The sequence below is a fragment of the Panthera tigris genome, chromosome C1, assembly GCF_018350195.1.
Source record: "Panthera tigris isolate Pti1 chromosome C1, P.tigris_Pti1_mat1.1, whole genome shotgun sequence".
Classification (NCBI taxonomy): Eukaryota; Metazoa; Chordata; class Mammalia; order Carnivora; family Felidae; genus Panthera; species Panthera tigris.
In genome coordinates this window covers 14,236,628-14,249,426 of record NC_056667.1, presented here as the reverse complement: position 1 = coordinate 14,249,426, position 12,799 = coordinate 14,236,628, and the positions used below count along the sequence as shown (strand labels likewise).

General features: G+C 55.3%; 1 protein-coding gene across 5 annotated transcripts in view; it reads left to right on the top strand.

Annotated features, from left to right (window-relative positions):
• TMCO4 (transmembrane and coiled-coil domains 4) overlaps positions 1-12,460 on the top strand; it is a 94,491-nt gene extending 82,031 nt beyond the window's left edge. The window contains exons 15-17 of one of the 5 annotated variants that reach the window (XR_006221543.1): positions 4,980-5,097; positions 10,347-10,651; positions 11,386-11,471. Coding sequence is in view for 1 of the 5 variants with exons in the window: in XM_042997452.1 (XP_042853386.1) it covers positions 4,980-5,097; positions 11,386-11,727 (460 nt within the window). In the remaining 4 variants the exon portion in view is untranslated. Of the gene's footprint in view, positions 1-4,979; positions 5,098-9,684; positions 10,652-11,385 lie in introns of all 5 variants that reach the window. The other 4 variants (XR_006221544.1, XR_006221541.1, XR_006221542.1 and 1 more) reach the window with 4 other exon arrangements.
• Positions 12,461-12,799: the final 339 nt, after the last annotated feature.

Here is a 12,799-nt window from a genome sequence, read left to right as displayed (position 1 = left end):
TAGCTGGGCATGGGAACACAAAGACGGGCGAGAGGAGAGAGGCTCACGTCCAGTGGAAAGGCCGCATGTGGAAATAGACAGTTATGAAACAAGTCAAAACTAAAAAGATACAATATGAGGGGGAAGGATATAACAAGTATTAGACTCTTACCCAGAACCCTGTGGTGTTACTACGTTCATCCGTTTTACACATGAGAAAACTGAAGCTCAGGTTAAGTCGTGAAGCCAGTTAACTTTAATGTCGACCTAAGCCCAACCATCGTAAGTAGGACCCAAACCTAAATGGAACAGATTCGAAAAGTCTTCATCATTTTGATGATTGAGGCTGCAACAATGACTGAGTAGTTCAGAGCTAAAGATAAATACGATTTTCAGGCACAGATAGAGGGCATTAGTCAGGACACAGGAGTTCTGACAATCAGTTTGGCTCTATCACTCGTACTGTAAGCTGAGTTCTTAGAATTAGGATACGGTAGGGGCGCCTGGGTGGCTCTGTCGGTTAAGCGTCAGACTTCGGCTCAGGTCATGATCTCGTGCTGTGGGTTCAAGCCCCGTGTCAGGCTCTGTGCTGACAGCTCAGAGCCTGGAGCCTGCCTTGTAGTCTCTGTCTCCTTCTCTCTCTGCCCCTCCCCCCTGTGCTCTGTCTCTCTCTGTCTCTCAAAACTAAATAAATGTAAAAAAAAAAAAAGAATTAGGATGCTGTAGGAAGAACAAAGAAACAAAAGACAGAGCCATAATATATAAAGAGCTCATGCAAATCAATAAAAAAAAAACCTAATAAGAAAATAGTCAAAGGAGATCTACACAGAAACTCACAGAATAAATACAGTCGATAAATTTTTTAAAAGATGCCAACCTCATCATTAATGAAATACATGCAGATAAAATCAGTAAGATACCATTTATCAACATGAATAACATTCAGTGTCAGTAAAGATGTAGAGAAATGGGCATTGCCATACACTGTTGGCCACAGTTGAACTTAGTAAATACTTTATGGAGAACAGTTGCCCATATCCATCAAAATTTTTAATGTGCCGATGTTCTGATCCCACACATTCTGACTTCTGTGATCCTGCTCTACTGGACAGGGACACACACACACACACACACACACACACACACACACACAGAAACAGATGTGCAAAGAGAGACATTGCAGCTTCGTTTCTAATTAAAAATTTAAAACAATCTAAATGACCACGAATTGGAGAACAGTTAAGGGGGGGAAGCAAGCACAGCTCACATATCGTGAGTCCACTTCTGAGGGAAGAAGCTTCTGTGTGTGCATATGCGTATCTATATGTCTGTACATACACAGGAAGGTCCAGAAGGCCCATAGGAAACTGGTAACGGTGGCCACCCCTAAAGATTGGAAGTCGGGCATAAAAGAGACTTTAATTTGATTTTTTTTAAGTAAGGATAGTTTTAAAAACAAGAGAAGAAAATGAATGGACAGAGCTTCAATTGGGGGTCAAGCAGCCTTCAGTTAAAATCTTGGTTCTGCCAGTTACCTACCTATTGGGTGGCTTTGGACAAACAACTCTGAATCTCAGTATTCCCACCTGTGAAGTGGTGATAACAGTCCCTCCTGCACAGAGGTTCTGGGGAGATCAAACGACGTTATTTAGGAAACACACTGGCTCTTAGTAGGTGCCCAATAAACCATAGCAGTTATAATAACGGGGCCTGTTCACACGGCGCATGATTTTTTGGGGTTTTTCATAAACAGCAAAGGGAAAGAATTAAAATTGCATGGGTGCAATATGAAAGCAACAAAAACGTATTAAATTCATCTGTTCTGCTGCAAACCTGAGGCTAATAAGCTTGGTTTTCAATTATTTTGTGGGATCCTGAGCCATCTCTCTAGAGAAAGGAAGAGGAGGAGGAAATCCAGGAAAGAAGGGGGCGAAACACAGACAAAACAATAACTGTGGTTTCTTGGTTAAACTGAGCACCGACCAGGATTTTACATTCTTGGCCCCCAAAGGTGTTTTACTTGCATTGAACCTACTTAAATATGATGGGTGGAGGGAAAGGGTGGGGGAAGCTTCAGGGCAACACTACCAAACAGCATACATTTATAATTTTATCATATGCATTAATAAAGCTCTTTGCAAATCTGTTCGCTTGGCTGGGCTTTCGTGAACCGCCCGGAAGCTAGCCGGGGCGAGTGGTAATGCTCCCTGTTGTACCGTGAGGAAACCGAAGCTCAGAGAGGGTCAGGTGCCTTGCCAAGGTCACACAGCAGAGCCAGGATATGAACTCAGGCAGGCCTGTCTCACTCCACGGTGACAGGGTTTCATTCTGAGCCTCCCGGGGCACTTCTTGCGGTCGCCGCTTCGAGTACCCTGTGAGGAGGGGATGATGGGAAAAGAGGCAGTGAGGACGCCTGCCTGCACGTGGCCTTCAGGCCTGGGAGCAACCAAGGCAGCCCTCCCACAGGCCTTGTGGTGGCGAATCAAGAGTTCGGTCATGACTGGCGCATCGGCAGGGCCTGGAGGGCCACTGAAGCCTGGCTCGCCGGGCCCCCACCAGGGAGCACTGATCCAGCTCAGAATACAGGACTAAGGCACAGTTTTGCCAGCAGCAAGCTCTTTGCCTAGAAAAGGAAAAAGACCCAAGAACGGACACACAGAAGGCATGGGACTAACGTCCCCAAAGGAACATATATACCAGGCACGTGAGGCACAAAGGATTAATAATACTGGGGGGGGGGGGGGGGGTGCCTCAGGAGCACTCCCTGGGGGAGGTGATATCCAAGCTGAATTTTGAAAGGATGGACAAGAGCCCATCAGACACTGGAAGACAAGGCCAAGCAAGAAGGCCCACAGCAGGAGGCGTAATCAGACCAGATGCTTCCAGAAGATTCACGTGTGTGGGCGCCACCTACGTGATGTGCCACCTCAGCGTATGCTCCTGCCCACCCTGGGAAGTAAGATGCAGTGAGGAGACTGAGGCTCAGAGGAGGCAAGCAACTCGCCCAAGGTCACACAGCGAGTAACAAGGTGGGAACTGAGCCTGGCTCTGTGTGGTCCCGTGCATAGGATCACGGCCCGCCCTGGGCGAGAGAGGCAGCTGCCAGATGGAGAAGAGTCCCGAATGCCAGTGAAGACCCTATGGTTTGCTCAGCACAATTTGGAAGATACAGAACCTTCCAACATATGTTCCTAAATGTGTACCAACAAGTAAGTGCAGTCAACGTTCTACGTAGAGTGTTGTGATCATTAAGACAGAAACAGTTTGGAAGGACTAAGGCTGACTCTACTCATTTAAAACTGTCTACAGCAGAAATATTTACAGACCACCCTCCTACCCAGTATCTGATGCTCGGAAGTCGTGATCAATGCAAAACAACAACTTGAGTTCATCTTTCTTCTCCCCTTAGTCATCCGTGCTTAGAGACAGTGCTTCTCGGGCCCTCAATATTAAGATAATCCCTGGGACTTGCAAGGATTGCTCTCTGGAGAGAGAAAAGGAATTTTCTAGAAGAGAAGGCCCAGAGGCCATGGGGAGGCACAGTCGGCTTCTCAGAGAGAAGAGCAGTGGTCAGATGAGGGTTTAAGGAAGGCCGCAGTGGCACATGGGAGGTGAGGCCAGGAGCAGGGAGAGCGGGGAGAAGGCTGTTGCATTGGTTCCTGGGGACTGGAGTGCCTGATCTCAGGACTGGGGCACACGGGATGGGTGTAGGGGCAGGTAATAAGAATCAGCAGGACTCTGTGGTGACTTGGTCGTCGGGGAAAAGGGGGCCTAAGACATTGCCCTGCTGGTTTCTGCCTGAGGGACCAGGAGGATGGCAGTGGAGAGGGAATCCGGGCCAGTGAGCTCGGGTGTGGGACACATCAGGAAGGTCTGTAGGGGGCCCCTCGACTCTGGGCCCCGGTCCATCCAGGGGTCTCCGGGGTGGTAAGCACACAAGCACCCATGCGGTCAGAGAGCACCTACGAGGGAGCCTGGGGAGTTCCCCCAAACCCTGGGCCCCGGACAGCAGTCACAGAGACAGGGCAGGGACCCCTGACTCTGACCCCTTCTTCCCTCACGCTGCATGGGGGCCCTTCTTCCACGTAAGAACGCAAAAATAACGGACTCAAGTCGCCGTACGAACCAGAGTCAGAATCAGTCTAAATAAAAGACAACCAGGTCTGCTAAGTTAGATGCAAGTCCTGGATGCAGAGGGGAGGCGAGGAGTGTCCACTTGCACAGACCTGCTGAGCACCGAGGCCAAGGGCACGGCTCTTGGTTGGCCCAGCTTCAGCCGGACAAAGTCAGGGGTTCGAGGGGAAGGCTGCCTCGTGGGCCCCTCAGACCATGTCCCCCACAGATGGTGCCCCTTGCACCTGAAGAAACAGGCAGCATGGGGTCCAGGGTTCTCTTTCCTCAGGACTGTGTGTGTGGCTGGGGATGTGGGTGCCGGGAGCAGGGTTTACCGCACCCCTGAAGGTGGAGGACAGTTCCCAGGGCGTGACCTGCCTGGACAAACACCTTCGCCTCTCCCAAGATGAGTGAGGGCAGGGAGGCCTGCGGGCTGGGCCGGGCCTGACTCAGAGGGCGAGCTGGACAGACAGGAACCCAGACCTCAGAGTTCCGTGCCACAGAGCAGGGTAGACCCCCAGCCCCCCGCAGCCCATTCACACCAGGAGGATCCCTGCTGCCTCTCTCTCGTGGAGCCCCAGACCAGCCACCCTGGAAGCCGGAGCCCCCTCCAAAGCCCCATGCTGACTTGTGAGAACCTCAACTGGCTCCCTCATTCACTCACCCAGCACACACCCCACCACTGCGCGCCAGGCACAGTTGTCGGCGGTGGGGACCCAGCACGAACAGAGCGGGCAGCACCCCCAAAGAGGCTGCCACTGCTCCACCATCGTGCCCCGCTGTGTGCGGCCAGGGCCCCGGTTTCCCACAAACGTGCCGGTCCCGCCAGGCCGTCCAGGGCCAGCTGGGGCTCCCAAGGCTGACGGCCCCCACTTCTCTGCCCGCAGGGGGGACTGGCTGCTGAGCTTCGTGTACCGCACGTCCTCGGTGCAGCTCCGCGTCGCCGGCCTACAGCCCGTGCTGCTGCAGGACAGGAGGGTGGAGAATGTGGACCTGTCCTCTGTCGTGAGTATCGCCCGTCCCGCCTAGGGCCCTGCGTCGGCCAGTGGGGGCGCTTTGGGACTCCAGCCCAGCCGCCGCCAGCCCCAGGGCCACCGGCCCATTTCACCCCAGAGGAGGGAGGTCATAAGAATTTGCTTGCGAAGAGGTCATCGCGCCTGTTTACGGGCGCCGTCTTTGTGCCAGAGCTTTGCCACCAGCTCCTTTACACACATTGTCTCTAATCCTTACACGGCCCCAGGGGCCGCCATGGTTAGGCCCATTTCACAGATGAGGAAAAGTGAGGCTTAGAAAAGTTCTTGTCATACAACTGGCAATCAGTAGCCTGGATGTGCCCCTACGTTGGTGCCCTCCCCCTATTTCCCACCCCCGGTTACTAGTCAGGACAGACTGTTCCCCCCAGAAGTAAGGAGAGCAACCAGAGGGCGCAGGTGGGGGGACTGGGGCTTGACCACAGCAGACGTCCCCGACTGCCAGGCTGTGACACCGTGGAATGCAGGGCAGGGAGAGTGTGTTCCAAGGACCACCCACCTTGGAATCATCGGGGGGGAGGTTATTTAAAATGTAGGACACGCCCCCGCACACACACACGGGACACCAGGAAAAATAATATAAATAAATAAGGAAAGAAATAAAATGCAGACCTTTAGATCAGTCTCTCGGGGTAGAGCCTGCCAGCAGCCTGCCAGTCTACGGTTGAACAGACCCCTCCCTCCCCAGTGGTTCTGGACATCTAAGACTAGGCTTCGATGGAGAGCGCAGATGGCTCAGAAGAATTCTTGCTGGAGACAGGGTGGGACAAACCTAACTTGAGGTTCTAGATCCACCTGCCGGGCTTGAAGGAGCCTCATCCACCTGCACATGCCTGTCACAGGGAGCTGTCTGTGGGGCACTTGCCGTCCAGCTCTGAGCTGGACTCAGCCTTTGCAGGTACCAGTGTCCCCATCGTACAGATGAGGACACCGAGGCTCAGAGAGGCTAAGGGACTTGCCCAGGGTCACACAGTGGGAACATGGCCAAGCAGGACTCAACCCCAAGTCTGAAGCCAGTGGGCATCGCCCCTGCTCGGGGAGCTGTGGCCGGCAGTGGGACAGGGGCCCGCTACCAGGAAGGCGAGGGCACTGAGCTGCAGCGACATCCACAGGCCGCCTCCAGCCAGGGAAAATCCTTGCGATGCAAGGGGCCCCTGAGAACAAGAACGAGCATCTGATTGTTACATGGTTGGCCCCAGGCGTCAGGTGCCAAGCACTTCCCAGGCGTGGCCCAGGCTTCCCAGGTTCCACACCAGGCACCCGAAAGCAGACAAAGCAGACCCCTGGGGGGGCATCTGAAAGCCCCTGGGGGGAGGGGCGCTCTGGAAGACTCCAGCTTCCCCAGCGACACCCACGCCTCCCCTGGATGGTGGATGGAGCTGGGCACCTTGGACCCTGCCCTCGCGCACAGCTCACTCAGGGCCGCGTGGTTGCTGAAACCTGCCCGAGGTCTGAAAGCAGCACAGGAGAATATTCTTGCACAAAACACTTAAGGCCAGAACTTTTTCAGGCACTGCCGCCACTGAAGCCCATGGGCCGTGTCCTTTGCCTGAGCCTCTCGCTCAGTCTGCCGCCGTGCTGCTGGGTCACTTCCTCCTCGCTTACATCGTTGCTCCCCAAGTACCCAGGACGCTCGCACACAAGTCCTAACCCCCCAGAAGAACACGGATGGAGCAGCCCCCTGCCTTCCTAAAATATATATACTTTTTAATTTTTTTTTTTTTTTTTTTTTTTTTTTTTTTTTTGAGAGAGAGAGCATGAGCGGGGAAAGGGCAGAGGGAAAGGGAGACCCAGAATCCGAAGCAGGCTCCAGGCTCTGAGCTGTCAGCACAGAGCCCGACACGGGGCTCAAACTCACAAACCGTGAGATCATGACCTGAGCCGAAGTCAGACCCTTAACCGACCGAGCCACCCAGGCGCCCCAACCCCCTGCCTTCCTAACTGGTAGCTTCAGAGGCTGGCGTTTGGCCCGAGAAAAAGGACCTTCTAGACTCACACATATGCAAGACTGATGGTTCCTGGTTAGAGAGACGGTCTTCCCGGGACAGATAAGAGCTTCTACCCCCAGCGCCACAGGAGGCTCCTTGGGTCATCTGTCTCCCTGATAGACCAGCTTCATATGATGCGAACCTCATGGCAGCCTGTGTAGTCAGTACTGGGCATCCCCAGTCACAGGTTGGAAAACTGAGACCTGACAGAATGGGTTCATGGAGCCAGAGGTCGTGGATCCGGGCCCTGAAACCAGGCCCAGGGCTGTGCTGTCCACTTCCCTGTGGGGTGAGGTAGGCTGAGTGACAAGACCGGGAAACCACAGGGCCACAGCGAGGCCTCCTGACCGTGTCCAGGGGTCGCCGTCCTATTTAAGGGTCGCTGTTCCCTGAAGGGGTGAAGGACAGAAGTGACTTTGTGCCTCACCATGCCCAGTCTCCCTCTGCCAGAAGAATCAAAGGTGCAAAGGGTCAGAAGAAACGTCTTCGTGTGTGAAATTCCCTTTAAACACCACAGAGCCCTGGCAAGACCCGCTTTCTGCCCTGGGGAGCCCCTGAGTGGGATACAGTGACAAGAGCACAGCAGCCTTTGGCACCAGAGAGGCCAGGCTCTGCCGCTGGTATACTGGCTGTGTGACCTCAGGCTAGTGACTCAGCCTCTCTGTGCCTCAGTTTTCTCATACACGAGATGGGGGGAGTCCCCTGCCTTCCGGGGCAGCAAAGTAAGATGCTTGCTGCCTCATAGGCCTTCATTTAATACTAGTTCCCTCCTGTCCTACCCCTGCCACCGTCTTCAGTTCTTTTGCCCCTCAGACCCCTCTCCCTCCTCAGACCGTCTTTGAGGTGGCTTCGGCTCTTATCTTACCTGATTGCAGCTCTTTATCACTTCAGGAACACCTTCTGGGTAATTGGAGGTAGTTAGCATTGCTTTGGTGCTGAAAATCCTTGCTGGAGGAGAGGCCGCTGGCCAGTGAGTTCCCTTCGCTGCTGCCCAGGTGCTCCGGGCAGAGGCCTGCGCGGTCCGCCTTCTCCCTGCCGGGCCGCGGGCAGAGCCCTTGCGCACCAGCCCGGCGTCAGCCACCCAGCCAGACGTGGTCCGCGGTGGCTCCTGGTGGCGGACAAGCCTGAGCCAGCAGGGAGTGAGGGGCTGGCCCCGTCGCAGGCAGGCAGCTCCTGTTGGGGTGAACGAAGCCGACGAAGGCCAGGCGGCCCTCCTGCCCTTCGGCCTGTGCCGTGTGGGGACCGGGGTGCAGCGGCTGGGGGCGTCTGGCCCGGGCGGGGCCAACTGCTGAGGTGTCACGGGGTTTCCGCTCTTCACGGCCCTAAGGAAAGGCCAGCCGACTTGTAGGACTTAGCGCAGGGCTGGGCTCCAATGGCAGCAGTAAGAAAGCCAGCGCGTGCCAGGTGCCGCTGTACCTGCTTTGCAGACCTTATGTCGTCCGTCCCCATAGCGGTCCCGTGAGGCAGGGATGGCAGCCCATTGTACAGGTGTGGAAACTGAGGCTGCATGTGAGCGGTCGAGCCAGGTGAACCTGGGGGCAGCGGGCAGGGCCCGGGCTCTTTGCCATTGGACTCGTGCTGCCCGCGCCCACACGTCTCTGTGGTGTCCCGCCGGGGACCTCTACCTCCGGGTCAAGGAGTCTGCCTCGCGTGTTAGCTCACTGACTCCTCCCACCCGCGCCCCCGCTTGACAGATGTGGAAACTGAGCCCCAAGGGGTAAAGGAACCCGAAGGGGCCCGATGGGCTTGGAAGGAGTTACTGGCGGGCAGAGGCGGGCAGCCGCGGCCCAGTCGAGGCGGGTCCCAAGATGCCTCACGAGGCAGCAACCAGGCAGTGCTGAGGCCAGTCCAGGCAGCGCGGGTCACCGGGCGCCGGGCCAGCCGGCGCACTCGGGCAGTGCGGCGAGTTAGAAGGGGCCCCTGTGCTCCCTAGGCTCACAGTCCATCGGAGGATACAAACGAGCAAGCAGACGAAGACAGTGGGGTGCGGCGGACACGGTCACAGAGGAGCCCCCGGGACAGTCCCTAGCCAGGGAAGGCCAGAGCTGTGCATTCTAGAAGAGCCACGTGGTGGGATTTCCACCTGCAGTCAGCGGCAGCCGGGGGCCACAAACCCCTCCCTTCCTGCCTGCCTGCCTCCACCCAGCCCAGCACCGGCCCTTCACTTGTTTGTCCCTGTGGGTCTAGGTTTCTGCTGGCCGGACACTGAGATGTGATGGCTAGAGCCCGGTCAGCCATCTTGGGTTCCCAGGTGGATCAGCCCAGCCAACTCCCTACCCTCTACCCCCTATTGTCCCTTCCAGGGAAATTAAGGCAAGGGAACTCACTCATGCTCACGCAGCATCAGCCATGTGCCGTGTACCTCGTGGCTTGTACGTATTGTTTCTTCCCCTGCACCCCGTGAGGTAGGCATCACTAACTCTAACTGGATAATGTCCCTGTGAAAGTGTTTTGAGCCATAACACAAGACACGTCCTAGTTAAAGGTAACGTATACTGATTCCTACAAAGTGCCAGGCCCTTGCACTCTTGTCGTAGACTTTCAAGGTAGGTATCATGATCCTCATTTGACAGGTGGAGAAGCTGGAGGTCGGGACATCGTTGAGACTCACCCCAGTTCCTCGTAAAAGAAGAAGCTGGAACCCCCGTTTCTCTGAGCCCGAAGTTAGGTCCTCTCTAGTGCTTTGCAGCCACTAAGGTCCACCCTCTGTGGAAAGACGCTGCCCCACCCTGCCCTCCGCCCAGAACGCAGGGATCCGAAAAGCCCCCCATCTGGGTGTGCGTGCGTGTGTGTTCGCTGAACACTGTTAAAAAGTGTTTGTAGAGAAAGGTTCTGGTCATGAGCAAACCACCAGGCTGTACAGGAAATTGTGTCTTCGTGTTCTTGAGAAATCATTTGAATAGCGTGTGATGTGTGGTTCCGGTGAATGTTATCAGCAGAGCCTTCGTGCGGTTTCCTAAGCGTCCCTGGCGTTTTTCCTGTCTTCTTTCTAAACAACAAGGAATGTTCTGGGTTGCACTCACCTTGGGCACTAAGCAGACCCCCCCCAGAACTGGCGGGGAGAGCGGGAGGCTGCATTTCAGGGAGCAGATCCGAGCTGAACAGCCCCCACTGCAGCATCTCAAAAACAGCACCACACGGCTTGGCCTTCAAACGTGCTGTGTGTCGTGAAGCAAACCACCACCCCTCTCTGGACTTTGCTTTCCTCTTCAGTAAAATGACCAATGATTTTCAGCGTTCCCCACCGCAGCCAGTTCTCTACGAAGAGACCAGGCCCCAGATGCCAATCCCGACTCGGACACTTCCTAGCTAGATGACCCTGGGCAACTCACCTTACCTCTGCAGGGCTCAATTTCTTCATCTACAGTTAGCAGCCGACACCTGTCACAGGACGGTATCCATTAACTTCGTCTCCTGCGGTGTATTATGGACCTACTCCGTACGGGGCATTGTCCGTTATCACGGTGAGGCATCGGGCATTCTCAGCCACCCCTGAAGCCAACACAAAAGTGGGGGTGTCCCTATTCTCCGAGGAAGAAGGTGGGCACTTCTGAGTCCTCAACCTTTGTCATAGTAAAGATTCAGGTCCAAGGAACAGAGGCCCTTGAATACACAAGAGTTGCTGCTGTCAGGGAAGGAAAGGCCACAATAGGCAGTTCAGGGCTGGTATGGTAGCTGTGCAGGCTTCAGGGGTCAAAATTCCCTCTTGCTTGTAGAGGCCCAACTCTGGCCCAAGATTGCTGCTCAGGCTCTGGCCATCGCGTCTGAATTCCAGCAAGCAGGAAAGAGGACGTGGAGGAGAGAAGGGCACTCCCTTTGCCTTTAAAAAAAAAATAAGCTCGAGGCGCCTGGGTGGCTCGGTCGGTTAAGCGTCCGACTTCGGCTCAGGTCATGATCTCATGGGTTCGTGAGTTCAAGCCCCGCGTCGGGCTCTGTGCTGACAGCTCGGAGCCTGCTTCCAGGTTCTCTGCCTCTCTCTCTCTCTCTCCCTCTGCCCCTATCCAACCCCGCTCCCTCCCTCTATCTCTCTCTCAAAAAAAAGTAAATAAACTTAAAAAAATATTTAATGAATTCCGGAGTGGCCTTGAACCCAGAGGCTTCCCAACCCACTCTGGATTTGAGAGTCCTTGAGAGCTAGACTCCTGGTGTCAGGGATCAGGTTGCTGAGGCTGCTGAGGGAGGAGAGGGTGAGGCCCAGGAGTGTAGCTTGGGGCCCTGGGGAGGGCAGGGCTCTGACCACCCACCACGGGTCACTCACTGCTCCCCCCCTGCAGGTCAGCGGCCATCTGGACTACGCCAAGCAGATGGATGTCATCCTGAAGACTGTGGGCATCCACACCAAGCCAGGCTGGGACGAAAAGGGGCTCCTGCTGGCCCCAGGCAGCCTGCCCCAGGAGGAGCCTCACCAGACAGCAGCCGCCTCCTCATCAGACAAGACCACACCTGGAGACAGCCCCAAAGTGGCCACAGCCACTGACCCTAGCCGAGCCCCGGTGCCATCAGGGCTGGACCCTGCCGAGAGTCCCCAGACCTGCGGCCACGGCATGGGCCCCAACCCACTGGGCTGCCCCGATTGTGCCAGCGAGACCCAGGGGCCCTGCGCAGGGCTGGACTGACCGCAGAAGGGGACTGGAGCTGTCTTCCCAGGCTCCTACATGCAGCACTCTCTTACCCCTCCACCAGGTGCCCCCCACGAGTCCGAATGTCCACCGGTGCCTTTCCTAAGTCGAAGGCGTTGGAATTGAAAAGAAAGGAATTGGAAGGCGGGGGATTCGCAGAGAGACAGCGTTCCCTCTGTGAGCAAGCAAGGCCAGAGCCCTGCAGAGACGACCAAGCACAGTTTAGAGCCCCAGGACTCAACCAGCCTTGGGCTTCCTATATTTCAGGTCACAGTTGTGGCCTGGGTGACAGATAGTCTGGCTGACTATCTGGGGGCCTGGGGGGCTCTCTGGGGCCCAAGGCTTCCAAGGCACCATCCCCCCCCCCAAGCCCCAGTAAATCCAGGTGAATGCCCATACTCCAGGGCTGCCCAGCAGCCCACAGGCAGAGCAGGCACAGATGGGGAGCCAGCAGTCTACTCTCTGCTCTTGGGAGATCTCATCAGATTTGCCTTGTGCAGCTACCCAGGCTGTGCACTGCAGAACCACAGGAGCGTCAATCACATGAACGTGATATAACGGGCACACTCCCCCAGTTGTGCTATGGTGGCCCTGGATCTAACTGTCACAGTGTGGTGAATATATGCTGAATCAGCATGCACTATGGTGGGGAAGGATTTCCTAGAACAGGAAGAGGTGATCATGATTATCATAATAAAAGTAACAATAGCTACCACTTATTGAGAATTTACCATGGACGGAGTGCTTTCATGAGTTGTCTCAGCTGACCCTACCAATAGCTATGAGGTAGCTACTGCTATTACCTTCATGTTACTGAAGGTTATTGAGATCCAGAGAGGTTAGGTAACCTGCTCAACATCACACAGCTGGTCAGTCTCAAACTCCAGTCAGATTCCAGACTCTTGGCCACTGTATCTGTATCTCCTTTGCTCCTCCCAGTGTTCCTGAATGACAGGGCCAGAGAAGGTCATCCTCCATTGTGCAGAGGGGAAAACCAAGGTCCAGGCAGAGTAAGTATTGACAAGCTCTGGGGCAGGCTGCCAGGAGGAGGACGGCAGAAGGAACTAGA